This window comes from Prunus dulcis, chromosome 6, assembly GCF_902201215.1.
Source record: "Prunus dulcis chromosome 6, ALMONDv2, whole genome shotgun sequence".
Classification (NCBI taxonomy): Eukaryota; Viridiplantae; Streptophyta; class Magnoliopsida; order Rosales; family Rosaceae; genus Prunus; species Prunus dulcis.
This window is the reverse complement of record NC_047655.1, coordinates 24,960,775-24,982,800: the sequence shown is the minus strand read 5'-3', so window position 1 is coordinate 24,982,800 and position 22,026 is coordinate 24,960,775. Positions and strand designations below refer to the sequence as shown.

At 36.3% G+C, this 22,026-nt stretch overlaps 1 protein-coding gene and 1 long non-coding RNA gene across 8 annotated transcripts; both read left to right on the top strand.

Moving 5' to 3' along the window:
* The first annotated feature begins 3,190 nt into the window (after nt 1-3,190).
* On the top strand, nt 3,191-21,960 carry LOC117632896. 6 transcript variants are annotated; one of them, XR_004586536.1, is made up of 8 exons: nt 3,191-3,408; nt 3,502-3,529; nt 3,668-3,703; nt 3,816-3,927; nt 5,337-5,623; nt 5,700-5,855; nt 5,939-6,223; nt 6,856-7,230. XR_004586536.1 is itself a non-coding variant. In XM_034366509.1 (7 exons), exons 4-7 carry the CDS (start codon nt 5,523-5,525, stop codon nt 6,869-6,871), a joined length of 558 nt encoding a protein of 185 aa, XP_034222400.1. In that variant the 5' UTR covers nt 3,191-3,408; nt 3,668-3,703; nt 3,816-3,927; nt 5,337-5,522; the 3' UTR covers nt 6,872-7,230. The 6 variants fall into 6 exon arrangements, 5 of the variants coding, with proteins under 5 accessions (XP_034222400.1, XP_034222403.1, XP_034222401.1 ...); XM_034366509.1 differs by lacking the exon at nt 3,502-3,529; XM_034366512.1 differs by lacking the exons at nt 5,700-5,855; nt 5,939-6,223; nt 6,856-7,230 and adding an exon at nt 21,262-21,960 and having other exon boundaries at nt 5,337-5,481.
* Nucleotides 15,444-18,571, top strand: LOC117632899. 2 transcript variants are annotated; one of them, XR_004586538.1, is made up of 3 exons: nt 15,444-15,702; nt 16,962-17,023; nt 18,154-18,571. It is a non-coding gene; the product is annotated as an uncharacterized LOC117632899 (long non-coding RNA). The 2 variants fall into 2 exon arrangements; XR_004586537.1 differs by having other exon boundaries at nt 17,787-18,571.
* Nucleotides 21,961-22,026: the final 66 nt, after the last annotated feature.

Below are 22,026 nucleotides of genomic sequence, written 5' to 3'. Positions count from 1 at the left end.
GCCCTTCCTATTCCCATAATCTCCTTTCCAAGCAATTGGGCAATTCTTCCACTGCCAGTGTATGCAGTTGATGCTTCCAATCATGCCTACGAAATCTCGAGCTTCAACTTTTTGTAAAAGCATTTGGAGGTCCTTATGTGCAGATTTGCGGAGGTAATCCCTCGTCTAGAGAGTTTCTATTGCATCACATAATCTGACCACGCATTCTAGGATAGTTGATTTCCCCATCCTAGCAATCTCATCCACCTGGTCTGTAGATGCCCCATACGCAAGTATCTGTAAAGCAGCTATAAGTTTTTGCTCCGAAAGAAAAATTTCAAACGACGCGCTACAGTAGCCGCCAACGGCTACATTCCACGTGGCAACCTATTGGCTCTCCAATTCTTTTTTTTTCCTTCAATCCAATGGCAGGCAATTTTTTGCAATAAAAAATTGAAAAAAATCGAAATTTTTTTAAAAAAATACATAAAAATTACTGAATTTTTTTTGAATAAATACCAACCAATACTCATCACTTTTAACACCAAATCCTCTTACATTTTCTTCTTTTTCTTCTACTATTATTCACTTTCTCCTCAATATTTATTCACTTTCTACTCAATATTTTTTTCACTTTCAAGTTGTATTTTTGTCTATCATATTATGGGTTCTTCTACTGAAAATGGAGGGGCATGGAGCATGATGGAAGATGTTAGCTTGTGTGAGGCTTGGGTCCAAGTTAGTCATTGTCCCGTAATGGGCAATGAGATTAAATTTTCTCGTATGTGGAAAAAAATTCATCAAGCATTTTGTGAAAGGGCAATTGGTTCTACACGTACAGAAATGGCATTATCCAGTATGTGGAAAGTTCTTAATAAAGAGTTTGTGAAATGGAGAAATGTCTTAGCAAAAGCGATGGACAACCATCGAAGCAGAGAAAACCTTAGCAGTGAGGTAAATTATTTGTCATTTTCGTTCTATTAATTTCTATGTCATATTCATTTTTATTTAAATGTTTCTTGCAATTTATATATTTTGTTAATATGTCTCTAGTTTTTTTTAGGGCTCTTTAGTTTTAACCCATAAAAAACTTAACTAATTTGGAAGAAAGATAATTAATTTTGCTTAATTAATATAAAACCAAAGCCACCTAATTTTACCAAAAGGACATCCAACAACCCTAAAATTACTACATGTGCCATTGTGCTTAACTGTCAAATACATTTTATTTAAGGGTAGAATTGTCTTATCAGTTGTTATTTTTTACCTGGCCCAACGAATCTGGGCCTCTCTTTGGGCTAATCCAAAATAATAGTTTTTTCCTAGGTATTAAAACTAAAACCAAAATATCCAATATCTTACAAACTAATTAATAAAGTTAATTATGTCTAAAACCTAATTTTTTTTTTTTTTTATACATGTTGCATTTTTTTTAAATTTATCGAATTTGCATTAGTTTTTTTTACATGTTGCATTGCCAATATTTTTAAAAGTTTCTTGCATTTCCATTTAATTTTTTTTTATAGATTATGCAAGCACAAATGTGGTTTGGTGCTACTGGGCAAGGGAAAAAAAGTTTCAACCATACCCATTGTTGGGAGGTGGTGAAGACTTGTAAGAGATTCCAAATTATTCCAACCGGTCCGACGGTAGTCTTGAACGAGACTTCACTTTATGAGACGCCGGCATCGGATTCACCTATGGATTTCCCGATGAGTCAAGATTCACCCATTGAAAAGGAGCCAAGGCCTATTGGGAGGAAGGCGGCGAAGGTGAGGAGATGGAGTAATTCTAGCAAGAATGCATCTAAATTTTTGGAGGAACTTTCAAAGAACCAAGCCATGCGAATTGAAATGGACTTGAAACAACAAGAGCACGATATGGCTATTCAACTAGAATATGCAAAAGAAATGGAGTATGTACGCGAACAAAACATTGAAAAAAAAGATCGGGAAACCATGGCCATGGATACAAGCCATATGTCCCCTGAAACAAAACAATTTTGAAAGCTAGAACGAAGGGATATTATGAGACGAAGACTTTTTCGTGACGATGGACCTAGCAACACGGATTGGTTAAATGATGAAAACCATTAAAATAGTTTGCTTGCCTTTCATGTCTTAGTTTACTTGCCTTTGATTTCATTGTATTTTTTGTTTTGTTTAATTCATGTATTTATTTTATTAGTTGTATTGCTTTTCTTTTAGTGAATAAAGAAAATATTCAACAAAAATCCTTTTTATTCAAAACATTCCATACATAAAAAACAAACCACAACCAAAGCATTAAAAAAAAAAAAAAAACCACAACCAAAGCATAAAAAATAAACAAACCATAACCAAAGCATAAAAAATAAACAAACCACAACCAAAACATAAAAAATAAACAATCCACAACCAAAGCATAAAAAATAAACAACCCACAACCAAAGTATAAAAAATAAACAACCCACAACTAAAAATAATAAAGTATAAAAAAAACAAAGCATAACTAAAAATACAACATAAACATAATAAATTTAAAAAAAAAAGAATCTTCACTTCACTTCATTCACCTTCATTGCCTTTCACCGCCCATAAATGCTCCATCAAGTCAACTTGACGGTGTTCATGAATATACGAAGATTGCATCTCCGTGTAGCGATCAATCATACGGGCATGAAACTACCATCTCTAACCAACAGTTCATGCTGCACTGGTTCTCCATTTGGCCCCACTGATTTTTCATAAATTCATGTTAGGGCCGTGTCCATGGGATTTGGTTCATACACTTCAACAGCATCATAATCATATTCATCTTCCACAATCATGTTATGGAGGATTATACAAGTCATCATTATACTCCTAAGCACCTCCTCGTCAAATAGACGTGCCGCGCCCCTGATAATAGCCCACCGGACTTGAAGGATACTAAAGCACCTCTCAACATCTTTTCTGTACCCCTTTTGATAGCGAGCAAAAAAATTTTGCTTATGGGACCGGGGATGTGGAATTGTTTTTACAAATATTGTCCACATCGGGTAGATGCCATCAACTAGATAATACCCGTTCTAGTAGATGATATTGTTAATTTCATATGTGATATTTGGGGCGTACACAACAGTCTGTGACCCGAAGGTAGAATTTTCGCAAAAAGCCCTTTTTTTTTGTCTGAACCAATAATGCCATTTGACTGACATAAATACAAAAATTCTCTCCCAATTGGAGCTCATAAAAACATTTGGGAGGAAAGAAACCCTGGAGTTTTGAGCCTGGGTGTCAAGCAGGGGGAAGGGGGGAGGCCACCAATATGGTACCTGCTTTCGACGGAGCTCATCATTTTAGTGCGAATATTTGACCTCGCTTTGATTCAGAATTTCGAAATTTGTTTGCCTTCGTTTCCTGGGCAAGGCAAAACCCTCCTCATTCTTCAATTTCCATGAACACTACGGTACTCTCTCTCTCTCTCTCTCTCTCTCTCTCTCTCTCCGTGTTGGTCCTACATAGATTGTGATAAAAATGTACCGGTATCTCAATCATATAGGAAAATCAAGATTTGGAGCTTTCATCTGGTACGTAATTGCAGTGTTCCATGGATTATTAGGGTTCTTGTAATCAAGAAATAGTTTTTTTATTTTTTATTTTCTGAAGTACTGCTTCCTCCTGCTTCAAGATATGGGTTTTGATTTTCTTTCTTGTTAATTTCATAGGTTATCAGCAAGAGCTATTAACAATGAGTGATTCAGGTGTGTTATGGTGTGTGTGTGTATATATATATATATATATATGTGTGTGTGTCTGTCTGTCTGTCTGTTTTTTTCCTTTTAAAAAATTGCTAATGGTTCTAATGCTCATCAGGTTCCTCCACATTAAGTTATGAGTCCCCATCAAGCGATGAGGAGCCAGATGGGCGTGCTCTGGTGGGTGATGGGATTGGTTTTCCAGAGTCGATCAATTATTTTGCACCGAGGTAATTTTCCTTCATGCCCCTAGGAAATAAAAAACTCTTAACTTTTCCTTAAGATGAGATAATAGTTTTATGGCCTTATACATCTAAAGGGTTCTACCTAGCAACCCAATGAAACAGTTCGAATAAATATTTGGGGTATCAAAAACTCTTAAAGTTTAATTATAAACTAACATTACAGGGCATCAAAAAATCTTAAAATTTTTATAGGATTCTACCTAACAAACCAATCAAACAGTTTTCTGAGCATTACCAAAATTGTTTCCCATTAGATAATGTATGAGATGTATTATTATATGTAACCCAATTTCAAGAAACTCATGAGGAACTTTCAGGATAAATAAGAGGACTCTAGTTGTACCTTTTTAATCAGGTCAGTTTTCCTGAATTGTTTATGGATGATGCAAATTTTCACAAATCACTACACAATGCACATTATGAAATTAGTTCAAATAAAATATTTGGTCTGTATTTTTTCAAGCATGTTTATGCTTCTGATGGTTATTTCTGATAATTTCTGGTATAACGAATTTGGAACTGTCTTGATGCCAATAAAAACCTGATTCCTCAATTTGTGACTGTGACTTGCTTCTTTCAGCACCAACTACACACATGCAGCCTGCCTGATCTTAGCTGTAGAACGATTGTACGATGAAATGATTACTTCTTTCTCAATTTCAAGAAACTTATGAGGAACTTTCAATATCAATAATAGGACTCTAGTGTACCTTTTTAGTCAGCTCAGTTTTCTTGAATTGTTTCTGGATGATGCAAATTTTCACAAATCACTACAAAATGCACATTATGAAATTAGTTCGAATAAAATATTTGGTCTGTATTCTTTAAGCATGTTTGTGCCTCTGCTGGTTATTTCTGATAGTTTCTGGTATAACGAACTTGTAACTGTCTTGATGCCAATTAAAACCTGATTTTTTAATTTGTGACTCTGACTTGCTTCTTTCAGCACCAACTACACACATGCAGCCTGCCTGAACTTAGCTGTAGAACGATTGTACGATGAAATGATTACTTCTTTCTCAATTTCAAGAAACTTGTGAGGAACTTTCAGGATAAATAATAGGACTCTAGCTGTACCTTTTTAGGCATCTCATTTTTCCTGAATTGTTTATGGATGATGCAAATTTTCACAAATCACTAAAAAATGCACATTATGAAATTAGTTCAAATAAAATATTTGGTCTGTATTCTTCAAGCTTGTTTATGCTTCTGCTGGTTATTTCTGATAGTTTCTGGTATAACGAACTTGTAACTGTCTTGATGCTAATTAAAACTTGATTCCTTAATTTTGTGACTGTGGCTTGTTTCCTCAGCACCAACTACACACATGCTGATTACTTTTTTCTCATAGATGACAGTAACAACCTTTTAATGTCTTCTTTTCTCTCACCCAGGACCTTACAGGCAGATCAGGACCCCGCAGCTTTAATTCCAGTCTATCTCATAAGGAGGCATGTCGGTGACTTAATTGGCAATGTAGATCGCCTTTTGCTGCGGGATTACCATAATCTCAAGTATGAGCTGAAGGTGATTGCTTTTCATAGGGGCATCACTGGCCGGTTCTACATTCGATTCAAAATATGGTCAGACTTCTAGATGGAACTCGGGTTTGCCTCCACAGATTTATTCGCCAACCACTAGAGGAAATGACCGTTGAGGGAATCTATTTGGCAGAGGGCAGGTCAGCAAACTATTCATTTGATATTTAAGTGTTGTAAGTTCTTCATTAAAAAAACTAATTTAAAAAGGCTTACCAGTGACATAGTTGAACCTAGCCTAGATCAACACGAGCAAGTGTTGGACGATGATTTAGATCCAGAGGATGATGATTATCCAGAGAATGATTATCCAAATCCAGATCCAGATGACGGATGGTTTGAAGATGATGGAAGACGCGACCATGAACTCTTGAGGTTAGCATTAATTAAAACGTAAGGTTAGAAAATTGGGATTATTTAAAACACAATGTAACCCACTGATTTTATCTGTTTTTCAGCTTTTATCAAGATGAGATGGGAGTTGTGCTATTGATACCGGGACTGAATAATCCAATTCAAAGACAATTGGGTTGGGTCTTTAGGCGCACTTCCACTGCCCTTGAAAGTCTCAATTCACAAATCTGTTTTTGTGCGGCTCGAGCAAGGTTGCCAAGTGAGTACAGAAAGATATTCAAAGATGGTGATGGAGATGGAGATGATTGTTTTGTGCCCGAAGAAGGTAATGACGAGGAGTGGCATGCATTTGTAGAGATGTTAAGTGAGATTGAGCTCCACGCTACCAGGTGTGTAGAAATATGTTTATTTATTCTTTTTGTTTTTCAGTTTTATTTGATATAATATAATACATATCAGTTGAAATACTGCTTACAACACAAGGTCTGATGATTCTTTAACATGCCTCTGGTTATTTATATGAAAAGCTATGACATGCCAGTTGTACATTTGAACAAGTGTTTATATTTCTAAATGATTGACTATGCAAATCATACAATTAATCCTTAGCAGACTTCAATTATAATAGTGAATATCTAATTAACAACTCAATAAAATGCAATAATAAATGCATATTAAAGGCTCGTTGTTTGTCTTTGTTAGTTGATTCTCTTGTCAAGACAGTTGTGTTTTTAATTATGTCAGTCATGTTAGTGTGAGTTTGGGCTTTCCTGTTGCATTGATTTTTTTTATTTTTTTTTGGAGGGGGCCGCGGCGGGGCTGCTAGAACAGAAAAGTTAGAATAAAATGGTCTAAAGAAAGTTTGTTTGCACATCAAAGTTGGATGAATAGGATTTTCTTCTTGTGAAAACATTCGTGATATTGATCTGTTTAGACGTTAAAACTTGTGCTTTGCCCTTCCTTATGAAACTTTGTCTATAGTTGATCTTATTCCTTATTTCTCCTTACTTTGATATTTCAGGATTGACGGAGATTGAAATTCAAGTTAGAGAAGTTCGGTTCGGATGTACAAATTAGTTGGGCCATAGTTTTTTTGTTGTTGTCTCTGCTGGTAAATTCAAAGAGGGACAAGTCTGGAGGGGAGTGTGCTGCTGAGGAAGGTATCCCCATTGATGAGTCCAATCCAAGTACAAAACCAATAGCCGCTAATATGATCATTGATCATTGACTTCCAAGCTCAAATGTCTGTGACTTTGTGGGATTTTTTGGCTTCTAGTGTTTTTGCTTTAACTCGAGTTGTAGCTACTGTCTTTGTATTTCCTAGTTGGTTGTAGTTTTCGTACTTCTTGTCCAAGTATGTTGTTGGATAAAATATCATACCTTCATGGCCGAATAAGTCACGAAACAGGCGCTTCAAGAATGCATAATCCGGGCGTTGATCAAATGTTAGAGTGGCAATAATGGAAATAGGTGCGAACTCCACAGGATGAGACTTACATAGGACCTTGAAAACAGATTTCACAATCAGTTCATTATGACCCCCCCAATTCGCAAGATGCAAAACTATCACCTAATGGAAAGTGGCACATACCTCAATGGGAGTTGATAGCTTCTTCTCACAAATCTTATCATATTTTTGCTTCTTCGTTGCAGCTTTAAGACCCTGCCAAAGAAGGCTAAATGCAGAAACCAGTTAGTCAGGCCATGAACTAATATAGTACTTTGTTATCTGGTCAAAACATTGTGCAAACCATACAAGTCATCAAAATGACAAAAATTCTAACTGGAACTCCAGTGGAAATTCTCTTCTGAAATGTGGTATTGACTTTATAGAAATTTAGTTATATACCCAATATTAAACATAGTCTTATAAAGAAACTCTATACTATTTAAAAACTATAAACACACCCAAAAAAAATCCAAAAATTGATTAGTTGTAAATTTTTGTTAATTTAATAGCTGTTTTTTAGTTTATTTGTGTGTGTTAAATACCTATATTGCCCTTGTATTATGGATTTGAGAGAAAAAAATCAGATCTGCCAAAAAAACAGATTTGCCAAAAAACCAAATCAGATTTATTTTCTCCTTTCTTGCTGGTGCTTTCTCTGGTGTTGGAGCAAGAGGAGCTTCCATTGAAGCTCAGTCTCAAGTCCAACTATATTCTTCATCTTTAATCTACAATTTTCAATATTTCACCTTCGATTTCTTGTTTAAAAATCGTGCTTCTATTTTTTTTTTCTTCGGATTATTCAAGACCTCGAACGAACTTTGATCAAATGCTCTTAGCTCTACTCCTCATCTTCGAGCTCTACTCCTCTTCGCCACGTCGTCGTTGTCGTTGTCATCATCATTGTCGTCGTCGTTGTTTAGTTTGGACTTGAGATTTTTGATCTTTGATTCAATTTTGTGTTTCTCTTCAGATTTTAGTTGATTTTCGAAATGTATTTTAAGATTTGATGATTGATTTATCTTTTTATTACTATTTCAGTTATGGATCTTATTTTTGTTTAACAATGTACTTCTATGACAGAGTATTAACAATGTACTTCTATTACAGAGTATTAACAACGTACTTCTATGACACAATAGTATTAACAATTTGGGCTCAACTTGTTTTGAGTTGGTCAGGTTTGTTCTTTCTTCATCTTTTTTTTGTTGGACATGTATTAGAAATAGCAACATGACAAGCATTAATCGACATGATAGTGAACTAGCAGTGTTATTACCCTAGACTGGAACATTACAGGGGTAGACATGCGTTAGAAATAGGATGTCATATGAGAGTAGCAGTGTTGTTACCCTAGACAGGGGTATACATGCATTAGAAATAGGATGTCATAATAAACTAGCAGTGTTATTACCCTAGACTGGAACATTACAGAGGGTAGACATGCATTAGAAATAGGATTTCATAGGAAACTAGCAATGTTATTACCCTAGACTGGAACATTACAGCAATTAATCAACATGATAGTAAACTAGCAATGTTATTACTCTAGACTGGAACATTACAAAGGTATACATGCATTAGAAATAGGATGTCATAGGAAATAGGATGTCATAGGAAACTAGAAGTGTTATTACCCTAGACTAGAACATTACAGGGGTAGACATGCATTAGAAATAGGATGTCATAGGAAAATAGCAGTGTTATTGTCACAACCCGGGATCGGCTCTGCCGTAGCACGATATTGTCCGCTTTGGGCCCCTCCTCTCTGCCCGCACGGTTTTATTTCTGGGAGCTCACGAGCAACTTCCCAGTGGGTCACCCATCCTAAGATTGTTCTGGCCCCCAACTCGCTTAACTTCAGAGTTCCTACGACTCCGAAACCAGTGAGCTCCCAAAAGGCCTCGTGCTAGATGGATACGGGTGTGCACATATAAGGCACATCACCCCCTCTCCGTTGGTCGATGTGAGATGTTACAGTTATTACCCTATACTTGAACATTACAGCCATTAATCAACATGACAGCAAACTAGCAGTGTTATTACCCTAGACCGGAACATTACAGCCATTAATCAACATGATAGTAAAGGTGTGGAATATTACAGTCATTAATCAACATAACACATTAATGAAGCTATGGTTTTCAAGACGTTTTGTTTGTAATGAATTGTTTGGGTTTTTTTTTATAAAATTGGGCTGGGTTTGTTTTAGGTGCTATTTAAATTTTTTGTGTTGGACTTCTTTTTTAAGTTGATTAATGGCAATCACGTAATTTATAGAAACTTAAACACCAATTTCTTATGTAGTAAATGAGTTTTGGGTGTATTTCTAAAGTGAATTCTATGTGGAGTTTTGTTTTATAATTTCAGCCCCCATTTTGGATATATTAGTGAAGCTCCCTTGACTTTACTACATACCTTCCTCTTAAGAAGTATAGAAGAACATAGCCAAGTGACTCCAAATCATCCCGACGACTCTGATTTAAAACAATGAAACAACAGAATGAGGAAGCAGACAGCCAAGCATATAGAACAGCAGACTTAAGTACCTCTCTACTTACCAATTCCCAAATGGGTATTGCAACTAGCATAACGTGCAGTTCCTGTTAAGCTTTTGTTTTCTCTGTATGATTTCATCAAGGAAAATAGAAATATTAAGCCAAACATGGGTATTGAATAAATAAAGGAAGTAGAAAAATTATGCTACACTGTTGGTGAATAAACAATTCAGAGATGCATTTTCATAGGATTGTATCTTGTTATGTAAACAAAGAAACTTGCCGGCTTATAATTGAATTTCAGTCAAATATCAACAAAAGGAATTCTTTACATAATCTCATATTATGTCGCTAAAGTGCGTATCACTGTAAACAGCGCAGACTCAAAAGCAAAAAAATTGCCCAGGAAGAGCCCATGCAAGAGAAATAAGGTCCAGTTTGGGATTGCTGTCATTTTTTAAAAAAGTTGCTTCTATTGTGCTTTAAAAATAATTAGCAGTAAAGTAAAGCAGCTTCATGTTTGGTAAACAATATTTTTAAATTGTTGTTAGTATAAAAAGCAGTGTCAAAATCGTTTAGTAAATTTTAATATAAAATTGTTGTAACTGTGAATAATGACTAAAATAGACATGATGTTGGAAGTGTTATGTACTACTCATGTGGTGGAAGTGGTGGTGATGAAGGTGGAGTTGGTGGTGGTGGAGATGGCAGTTGTGGAGGTGGTGGTGGTGGTGGCAGTGGCAACATAGTGGTGGTAGTGGTGTTGGTTATGGAGGTGGTGGTGGATGCAGAGGTTTTGGAGGTTGTGGTGGTGGTGGTAGAGAAGGTGGCGGTTGCGGTGGTGAAAGGCAGAGGATGAGGAGGAGGAGGATGTGGTGGTGGTGATGGTGGTTGTGGAGGTAGTGATTTTGGTGGTGCAAGTGGTGGAGTTGGATGTTGAAGTGGAGGTGGTGTCATTTTTTAAAATGAATGATGGTATTTTGGGAATTAAAAAAATTCATTAAAAGTTCATCTCTGCTTCTTTTGAAAGCATCTCTACTTCTTTTGAAAGCAGCTTTGAAAAGCAACACAGAGCCTGCTTTTAAAAGCTGCTGTCAAAAGGCCACTGCTTTTAAAATAATCATGATATTTTATTTTTACCAAACACCTTAAACTGCTCAACTTTAAAGTGAAGCAGGTTTTTGACCAAAAAAACAATCCCAAACAGGGCCTTAGCATAATTGAATAAACATCGTCATCTAGTTGAAACTAGGCTAACTCTTTTGGTTCATGCCTCTATGCCTCTGTCATATCGGGCTGAGGCTTTTCATACTGCTACTTACCTTATTAATCGTTTGCCCACTCGTGTGCTTCAAAATGTTTCTCCTTATCACAGGTTGTTTCATAAGACTCCTCAATATGATTTCTTTAAAGTTTTTGGTTGTGCTTGTTTTTCCTATTTACGTCCATATAATCAACATAAGCTTCAATTTCGATCAAAACGGTGTGTTTTCTTAGGGTATTCTTTAAATCACCATGGCTATCGTTGTCTTCATTTGCATACTGGTCTTGTTTTTCTACCTAGGCATGTTGTTTTTTATGAACATTTTTTTCCATTTAAAGACACCATCATCACTCCTCCTTTGGCCGCTCGCTCTCCAAGTGCACCTGAGGTCGCGATTGAAATTAGGCCTCCTCCTCCATCATCACCTCTTCCTCCTACTCCACAGCCTGCTGCTTCTTCTCCTCCTTTGCAGACTTACTGTCACGCCCTGGATCCGGGGGTAGGTAAAAACCCCGCACCCGGTGCATGAGAAAATACAAACTAAACTAAAATAAAAAGAAGCCGAAACATGGTTTAAAATAAAATTCTCTTATAAAAATAGATCTAAAATCTTACAACTTTACAAGAAATAAATAAAACTCTACTACTCTCATTTAATTCAGTCTCAATCGATTTAGTCTTCGTCTTACCCACTAATTCATCTGAAAAATTAAACAGGGTGATGAATGAGCAATCACCGCTCAGTAGGGACATGAGAACTTACCACAGTAAATTGATATAACTAAATTAAGTGACATGCAATTACACAGCCAAATATCACATTAATAATAATAATAATAATAATAATAATAATAATAATAATAATAATAATGATGCATGAATGCTCTTCAATTCTAATCCTGTTAATTCATATAACTGGACAAGCAAACCTGCACGTCCCATACCATACTTATACCACTTGGTCCCGAATGCCCATTTATATGAACTAACACCCATCTCAATCATCCCATAATTCCCCTTTTGTTAGTCATCTTGTCTAACTCCCTTTCACGAGTCCTGAATCACCCAATAAAAACCATGTGCACTGTGGGATCCCTGAGACCTGATACATGCCAAGAGTTAGACTCAACTACACAAAAGACTATATCCATTACCCTCTTTTCCATTATTATCTTCTCCACCCAACAACTTCAACTAATTACCATGACATGATATAATTATGCCAACATTATTCAAATAGTTCACAATACATAAATATCTCATATCAAGAACATTATACAATATCACACATAATATAGAGCTCACGAAATTTAATTAAATCAATCTTATATAAAGGCTCCCAAGAAATCCCTACCTCGTTTCTAAAGCCAACTCCACGTTAAGAGAATACACAAGCTACGACCTCTAACTCCTCCTAAGAATTTGATCCCCACTTGCTCTCTCTCTCTCTCTCTCTCTCTCTCTCTCTCTCTCTCTCTCTCTCTCTCTCTCTCTATTTTTCTCTTCTCTTTGCATGCACTACTATGCATGACAACAAGTAAGGAAGGTCCTATTTATAATAAGAAAAGGCGGCAACTATCCTATGCTTTCATTGGCTGCATGTTGATTTACTTCAAGTATGGATAACTATTTCTACAATTGTAACAGCTCATGGTAATGTTGCTTAGTCACAATGACACATGTGAGCCTTAGTGTGCTGCAAGTAAGTGTAAATATCTTCCATGTTGTTTATCTAGTATGCAAGGAAATGCAAAGTTGCCAACTATAATAATTAAAGTCAAGAGGTGTTGCATGCAAGAGATGAAGTGATTAAGTTTCCTAGTGCCCAACTCTAACAAGACCATGAATTAAAACTAATAGTGAAAATTGCACACATATATATATTAAATGGCAAAATATTATATCTTCAAATTATATAATTTTATAAATATGGGGTGTTGATGCGAAAAAGTGGTTTGACACGTGGTTCGCCCAACTTAGTGATATTGTGTCTTCGGAAGGGAGTTAGTCTTCAGAAGATCAAGTTCCTGCAAAAAGGGAACGTTCGGTAAGACCTTGGGTACCGGTGCGGTACCGGCCGAAGGCTCTCCGATGCTTAAATAAGTACGGATTTAGTAAATATCAGATTACAGATCAAGCGATAGCGTACCGTTGATCGTTCTGTCCCCCCTCTTTTGGGAATAGGGGTCTCCTTATATAGGCCTTGGGAGGTGAGCTTATTTTGGAATCTCCGATGTGGGACTGTAGGAGTGGATTGTGAGCATGACACGTGTCCCAGAGCAAAAGCGTCAAGATGTATACCCTTCGGTAGTGTTCCTGCCGAAGGGCCTGTGATGTCAAGTTGTCGTTTTTCTCCACGTGTCAGGCGGTCATTGGTCGTTAATATACGGTATAAACATGGGGTTTCACACTTACCGCCGTGATTCCCACCGCAATGTTTTAACATTTCCCTCCCATGCTGCAACGAAAGGAAATATGGGGTATGCCAACCCGTCTCCTCCCTCACCAAGTGCTGCTACATCTCCATCTCCAGTTCCTTCTTCTCCCCAAGTTCGTGAATCTGATTCTCATCCTATGCTCACACGTGTTAAGGCTGGTATTTGTAAGCCTAATCCTAAGTATGTGCTACGGCTGGTACTTGTAAGCCTAATCCTAAGTATGATCATTTTACTGCTATTACTAATCACTTGGTTGAGCCCACTTGTTTTAGTCAAGCCCAAAAGTCTGAACATTGGCGCAAGGCCATGGCTGCAGAATTTAATGCTTTATAGAAAACTGGCACCTGGACTCTGGTTCCTTCCAAGCCTACTATGAATATACTTCCCAACAAATGGGTCCTTCGTATCAAGACACGCTCTAATGGATTCATTGAACGGTTTAAAGCCCGTTTGGTGGCCAATGTTTTTCATTAACAAGAGGGTCTGGATTATGTCGAGACCTTCAGCCACGTGCTCAATCGCTCCACCATTCATTTTATCTTAGCTGTCACTGTTCATTTTGGGTGGTCTATTTGCCTGCTTGATATCCAAAATTCTTTTCTCCATGGTTCTCTCACTGAGGAAGTCTACATGAAGCAACCTGCTAGGTTTCTTGATTCACAATATCCTACACATGTTTGTAAACACAACCATTCGTTATATGGGCTCAAACAGGCTCCGCACCACTAGTTTCAATGTTTTTCTACTCATCTTAAGCATTTGGGCTTTATTGCTTCCAAGGCTGATTCCTCCTTATTCATGAACTTTCATTTGTCTATTACTATCTACTTGTTGATATGTTGATGACATTTTAGTTACAGGCAATAGTGGGTCGCACATTACTCAGCTCATTCTCTATTTGGGCCGTCAATTTTATATGAAAGATCTTGGTCCCTTGCATTACTTCTTTGGCATGGAAGTGGTACGGACCTCCACAGGCCTGCATTTATCTTAGTCCAAATATATACTGGATCTTTTGACATGCACAAAGATGTTAAACTGCAAACCCTTGCCTACTACTGTTGTTGGTGGTCGCAGATTAAGTTTGCATGATGGTGACTCATTATCTGATGTCTCTGAGTACAGTGGTATGGTTGGGGCTCTTCAATATCTTACTTACACACGTCCAGACATTGCCTTTTCAGTTAATCAAGTCTGCTAATTTATGCACACACCCACGACAACTCATTGGGCTGCCGTCAAACTGATTCTTCGTTATCTCAAGTCTACCTCTGATCATGGTCTAGTGTATAAGCCTGGTGAGTTACGTCTTACTGCATATGCTGATGCTGACTATACCGGTGATCCTAATGATCGTCGCTATACAAGAGGGTATTGTATCTATCTTGGTAATAATCTTGTTTTGGAGCTCTAAGAAACAGCGTGGTGTTTCACGCTCCAATACGGAGGCCGAATACCGCCAATTAGCTTATACTGCTGCTACCTTGTCCTGGGTGCGTTCGTTGTTTTGTGATCTTCGTTGTAATACCCAAAACATTCAAAGTGGATTTTCATATTTCAGTGAAAAATAATATTCTGGTGGAGAATGATCATGGGTATTTTATCAAGTGATATTGGATAATGATTATTAAATTAAGTGTGTTTAGTTTCAAGCTGGACAAAATGACCAAAATACCTTTATGTGTGAAAGTTTACCAAAATACCCTTGTAGGCAAAAAAATAAATATAAAAATATAAAAAAATCTGAAACGTGGAGGGCATCAAATCACCCTCCTCCCACTCTTCCCTTCTTGCGTCAAGCTTTCAAATTTGCCATTATAAAAAGATGAGTCATCTAGTCTAAATTAGTGAGTCACCTAGTCTAAAGTGGTGGTGAGTCACCTAGCCTAAGATTCTTTAATTAGTCATGAATTTATTCTCTTCCTCCCCATTCATTGTATTATCACTCTCTTCTAAATTGATGACTCACCTAGCCTAAGAATCTTCAATCATGAAATTATTCTTATCCTCATCATTCATTGTATCATCACTTTCTTCATCCTCATTATTCTTTTGTTCCTCTTCAAAATCCAAAATTCGTCACTTCCTTTGAGCAGCCAAGAACTCAAATCTAGAAAGTACAAATGAGAAAACTTCCTTCATAAAAGTTATTCATTTACGTGATTTATATAACATGCTACATTTTCACCTCAATCCAATTAGTACAGACTCCGAAAAGTTGGTATGATCACAGTATGTTTACCATTTTCTGATTTCGCAGTAGTATGCTAGGTTTCAATATGTTTCTATGATTTCCTGTACTCAAATGACTTGCTTCCTTCATCAAAGTTGTTCAAAATTCTGTCTATTATAACATATCAAAAATTTAGATTGATCTGACTTCTATAACCATCTTGGGAAAGTTTAGAGTGGAACTTGTTCATTGATTATATTGAATTTCTTGTTATAGATGTGTACTTTCTCTCAAATGGTTTGTTATTTGTCATTCAATTGATCAAATTAGCCACCATCATCTCAAGTAAATGATTCTTTGAAGATATGAAGCTCATCTTCGTATTGTCTTTTTGAGTACTAGTTGTAAATCAAGTATTGGTTAGATTGCCTCAATGACATATATCTCATTCAAAGTGTGTTTCTATGAAGTTCTAGATTATTTCGATGTGATCTTGTACCAATTTCATTCTAGGATTTTGTTACATCAAAATTGATATCTCAAGGTTATTTCAAAGTTGGTTTTGTGCCATTTGAATTTAAATTGAGTTTTTTGTGAAATTTCAAAGTAGAGACTATGTTGTTGGAATTGTTCTGATTCTACAGCATGCCATGTTTTGAATACGTGTTTGAAAACTTCCTGAACTTGGATTTTCATGAAATTTTAGTATGTTTTACTTTCGCGTATTTTCTTCAAATCTAGAAAGTTTTATCCAATTTGGTTGTAAATTGAAAGTTTGATGAGTTTTCAAAATAAAGTGTACAAACCTGAAAAGAAAAAAAAAACACACACATTCTGCAGCCAAGTCTATTTTGGTTTCTATTTTGACATGCTTCCTTAACCCTAATTTCCATCAAATTTTGACATTTTTAAATTTTTCTATGTCTAGTTATGTCCTGAAATTTTTTACATTTTTTTTTTATTTAAACTCAATATTTAGTGAATTTTCAAAGTTAATGTGTTCCAACCTAAATGTTTAGCAAAACTGAAGTTTTTGTTTTAATTGATGTTTTAAATTTTCTTTATGAGTCTAGAGCTGAACCACCTGATTTTAAACATCCCAAAGAGTATAACAATTATAGGAGGGGAATAGATTGATTTTTCCTTGACACTTGGTTCTATGCTTGTTTGAACGTGAGGTTAAGGGAGTAACAATCGGGTCGAACAACTTGTCAAGTTTATTATAGGGCTTTGATCTGCGCCTGTAGGACACTTAAACGTGTTTTCTTATTTTCAGTGAATTTTAATTAGTAAATTATCTTAATTAGGTGTTCTACTCTGCATACTTTCGAGGACGAACTCGCACAAGGTTAAGCTAGGTGGACATGAGGTAGGGTTTCCTGATTTCCCGATGATAGGGCTATGTCATTTTTAATCTTGGTGTTTATATATAATATTATAAATATGAATAATATTGTTGCTTTGCTCGATAAATATTATGTTATGTGAATGTTATTATTGATGTTTCTCCATGGTTATTATTTTTGACGTTGGATGAATATTATTATTCATATGATGAAGCTTGAAATATTATTGTTATCATTTGTGTTATTATTCTGCACAGATAAATGATGTTTGCGCTGCATTACATATGCATCATAAATACATTGGTAATTAGGGGTGTGTGTGTCGTTTGAGGTATATCTAAGGGGTGGGAGAAGGCTTTAGATATATATGAGTACAAATGCGGAATACATTTAAGTGACGGGAGCAGGGCTTGAATATATTGAGGTGATGAGAGCAGGGCCTCTAATGAAAAGTAAAAGTTGAGAAATTTGTAAACAAAAGAAAACTGGGTTAAGGGACATATGGGCACTAGTTCATATTTTAGGGTATTCGGAGCCACAGTGGTAAAACGCATGGTATGGGACATGCATGCTTGTTGCCCTAAGGTATGAATTAGTGGAATTAGAAGGGAGTGAGTTCATGGCATCACCGCATATACAAATTTATTTATGTGGTATGGTTGCATAATTTCTGTATCTTGTGTCGTTTGATGCATGACACTTTGATTAACTGTGATAGTTAACCTTGAGGGGTTTGACGGTACTCTACTGGGCATTAGAATGCTCATACCCTAATGGATTATGCAGGATTCAAGACGAAGTTTGAGGAAGCGGGTTTCAACTAAGCTGCTAGGCTTTTATTGTTTATTTGTGTAGTTAATAATTGTAAGTAGTCAACCGTTTGATAAAAATCTTAGTGTGTATTTAACTACGAGTTACTGTGACTCTAATTTTGTGTTGTTAATTAAATTTGTATTATTTGTGGCTCTATTTCTCATCATATCATGGTTGTAGGATTTTTTTTTTCTTATGACTATGGTATGACTCACACCGTGATTCGAGAATATTCCTTTTTTTCGAATCGGGTCGTGACATTCGTATTCCCATTACTCCTCCACGTTTGTGGTGTGATAATGTCAGTGCAATCTCCCTTACTTCCAATCTCGTATTTCAGTCCCACAATCGTCATATTGAGGTTGATTATCACTATGTTCAAGAGAAAGCCATTCGCAAGGAGCTTGAAGTTGATCACATTTCGTCTACGGATCTGCTTGTTGATCTTCTAACCAAGGGTCTTTCCACTCTTCGGTTTTGCTATTTACTCTCCAAGCTTCCCGTTCTTTGTTGTCCGCTCAGCTTGCAGGGGCGTGATAAACCTTGTTAGGCAGTTACCATAGTCCTGACTAGTAACGGGTGGTTTAAAGACAATGAGTGCCAGCATGTAATTGTTTCTGCTGTTATGATATTATTAGGTTGTAAATACATTTTCGTTATGTAGTAACTGAAAGGTTTACATTCATATACCCTGTGTATAAATAGATTGTAATATCTGTTTTTGGAATAGAAGAAAACTAAGATTCTTTCATAATGAACACAACATACCAGCGATTGATAACTGAGAGATGTCAATGGCGCCAATGCAAATCCATTTGGCAGTTTCCGAACCGAAAGCTACGGGGATCATGTTGAGAGATTGGACTGCGTTTGTAGCTCAAGTGATTAATGGAGTTCAAATGATTAAAAACCATTGCCAGTGTCGCATACATGTTCAATTTAGTTGTTTCTATGATATAAAGAAATTATTGAATTTAAACATTTTCATTTACCATATGACTTAATATTATCTTCAGTAAAACTCATCATTATCATTCAAACATGACCATTCTATTCTATAAAGTGAATGAATTATACAAAGTCAAATATACTTCACCACATTGATCATGCCATTAGAGAAAACATTATTTGGTACCAATTTAAGGTATACATTGTCCATATTTGGTTTCCTCTTCATACATTGATAATTCAGTAAGTCACCATAAAGCAATGGACTCGTGTCATTCTTACTGCATGTCAAACACAATTTTCAGACTGAAAACAACTGCGTGTCGACATGGTCCCCAAAAACCATGATCGAGACCCCAGTGATGATGAGCGGCCATAGGAGGAACTTGGGGCAGTCTGTGTTGTTGTGTATGTGAGAGTGAGGTTTTGGAAGCAGGGATCAGTCCATGATGATGATGGTGAGGAAGAAGAAAAAGAAATAAGAGATATGGGTTTCATCAGAGAATTCAGCTGATGTTTTTCATTAAGTCTTTTGTTCTCTCGTACAAATGAGAATGAAGCCATAGTTTTATAGGCAAAGCATTGGCTAATAATTCGGTAAATAGAAGACTTCAGGAGGGTATATGGAAATCCCTTTCCAACATATGGGCTCTACCTTATCATCTTCCAACAAGCCCATCTCGAATATTTCACCTCGATTTTATTCAGAATTTCGAACTTGTTTGCCTTCGTTTCGGGCAAGGCAAAACCCTCCTCATTCTTCAATTTCCATAAACAATCACTGTACGGTACTCTCTCTCTCTCTCTCTCTCTCTCTCTCTGTGTTGGTCCTACATAGATTGTGATAGAAATGTACCGGTATCTCAATCATATAGTAAAATCAAGATTTGGAGCTTTCCCCTGGTTTCCCTAATTGCAGAGTTCCATGGATTATTAGGGTTCTTGTAAGAAATATATTTTTATGAGATTGGTTCAATCAAGAAATAGTTTCTTATTTTTTATTTTCTGAAGTACTCCTGCTTCAAGATATGGGTTTTGATTTTCTTCTTCTTTGATTTTCTTTTGTTAATTTCATAAGTTATCAGAAGGAGCTATTAACAATGAGTGATTCAGGTGTGGTATGGTATATATATACGTGTGTCTGTTTTTTTTTTCCTTTTCAAAAATTACTAATGGTTCTAATGCTCATCAGGTTCCTCCACATTAAGCTATGAGGGGCCAGTTTCCTCTGGTGGGTGATGGGATTGGTTTTCCAAAGTCGATCAATTTTTTCGCACCAAGGTAATTTTCCGTCATGCCCCTAGGAAATCAAAAGCTCTTAACTTTTCCTTAAAGATGAGATAATAGTTTTATGGCCTTATACGTCTATAGGATTCTACCTAGCAACCCAATCAAACAGTTCGAATAAAATATTTGGGGTATTAAAAACTCTTAAAAGTTTTAGTGTGAGCTCAGTTTTCTTCTTCTTTGATTTTCTTTTGTAATTATAAACTAACATTACAGGGCATCAAAAAATCTTAACTTTTCTATAGGATTCTACCTAGCAACCCTATCAAACAGTTTTCTGAGCATTACCAGAATTGACTCCCATTAGATAATGTATGAGACGTATTATTATATGTAACGCAATTTCAAGAAACTTATGAGGAACTTTCAGGATTAATAGGACTCTAGTGTACCTTTTTAGTGAGCTCAGTTTTCTTGAATTGTTACTGGATGATGCAAATTTTCACAAATCACTATACAATGCACATTATGAAATTAGTTCGAATAAAATATTTGGTATGTATTTTTCAAGCGTGTTTATGCTTCTGCTGGTTTTCTGGTATAACCACTTGGAACTGTCTATGCCAATTAAAACCTGATTCCTTAATTTGTGACTGTGACTTGCTTCTTTCAGCACCAACTACACACATGCAGCCTGCCTGAACTTAGCTGTAGAACGGTTGTACAATGAAATGATTACTTCTTTCTCAATTTCAAGAAACTTACGAGGAACTTTCAAGATCAATAATAGGACTCTCTAGTGTACCCTTTTAGTCAGCTCAGTTTTCTTGAATTGTTTCTGGATGATGCAAATTTTCACAAATCACTACAAAATGGACATTATGAAATTAGTTCGAATAAAATATTTGGTCTGCATTCTTCAAGCATATTTATGCTTCTGCTGGTTATTTCTGATAGTTTTTGGTATAACGAACTTGTAACTGTCTTGATGCTAATTAAGCTTGATTCCTTAATTTTGTGACCGTGGCTTGCTTCTTCAGCACCAACTACACACATGCACCCTGCCTGAACTTAGCTGTAGAACGATTGTACTATGAAATGATTACTTTTTTCCCATAGATGACAGTATCAACCTTTTAATGTCTTCTTTTCTCTCACCCATGACCTTACAGGCAGATCAAGACCCTGCGGTTTTAATTCCAGTCTATCTCATGAGCGGGCAAGCTGGTGACTTAATTGGTGATGTAGATCGCCATTTGCTGCTGAATTACCAGATGGGGACATCACTGGGCCGGTTCTACGTTCTATTCAAAATGGTCAGAGAAACTTCCAGATGGAACTCGGGCTTGCCTCCACAATTTTATTCACCGACCACTAAGGGAAATGACCGTTGAGGGAATCTATTTGGGAAAGCGCTGGTCAGCAAACTATTCATTTGATATTTAAGTGTTGTAAGTTCTTTATGAGAAAAACTAATTTAAAAGTCTTACCAGTGACATAGATGAATTTAGCCCAGATCAACACGAGCAAGTGTTGGACGATGATTCAAAACCAGAGGACGATTATCCAGATCCATATGATGATGAGCCAGATCCAGTTGATGGATGGTTTGACGATGATCAATGTCGACTCTCTGGTCATCGTCAAACCATCCATCAACTGGATCTGGCTCATCATCATATGGATCTGGATAATCGTCCTCTGGTTCTGAATCATCGTCCAACACTTGCTCGTGTTGATCTGGGCTAGGTTCATCTATGTCACTGGTAAGACTTTTAAATTAGTTTTTCTCATAAAGAACTTACAACACTTAAATAACTTTTTTCTGTTTTCTACAAGTACACATGAACTTGTTTTTATTTTATGAAAACATTCTCAGTGTTTTTGGTCCACCAAACGTGTTTTTGCCTCATTTTTGTTCTCTGAAAATGAAAACAACCCCTTAAAACGTAACCAAAGGGGCCCTTATCTTCCCTACGAGTCACAGTTTGAGACAGATGCAAAAATAATTTATCAAAAGCACAAAAAGAAAAGTTTT

Bases quoted from the DNA above. Each gene is read 5' to 3' on its own strand.
- LOC117632896 (XM_034366511.1), top strand. From the start codon at position 5,523: ATGGTCAGACTTCTAGATGGAACTCGGGTTTGCCTCCACAGATTTATT. The intron at 5,624-5,699 runs GTCAGCAAACTA...AAGGCTTACCAG, and splicing joins ATCTATTTGGCAGAGGGCAG to TGACATAGTTGAACCTAGCC. The intron at 5,856-5,938 runs GTTAGCATTAAT...TCTGTTTTTCAG, and splicing joins CGCGACCATGAACTCTTGAG to CTTTTATCAAGATGAGATGG.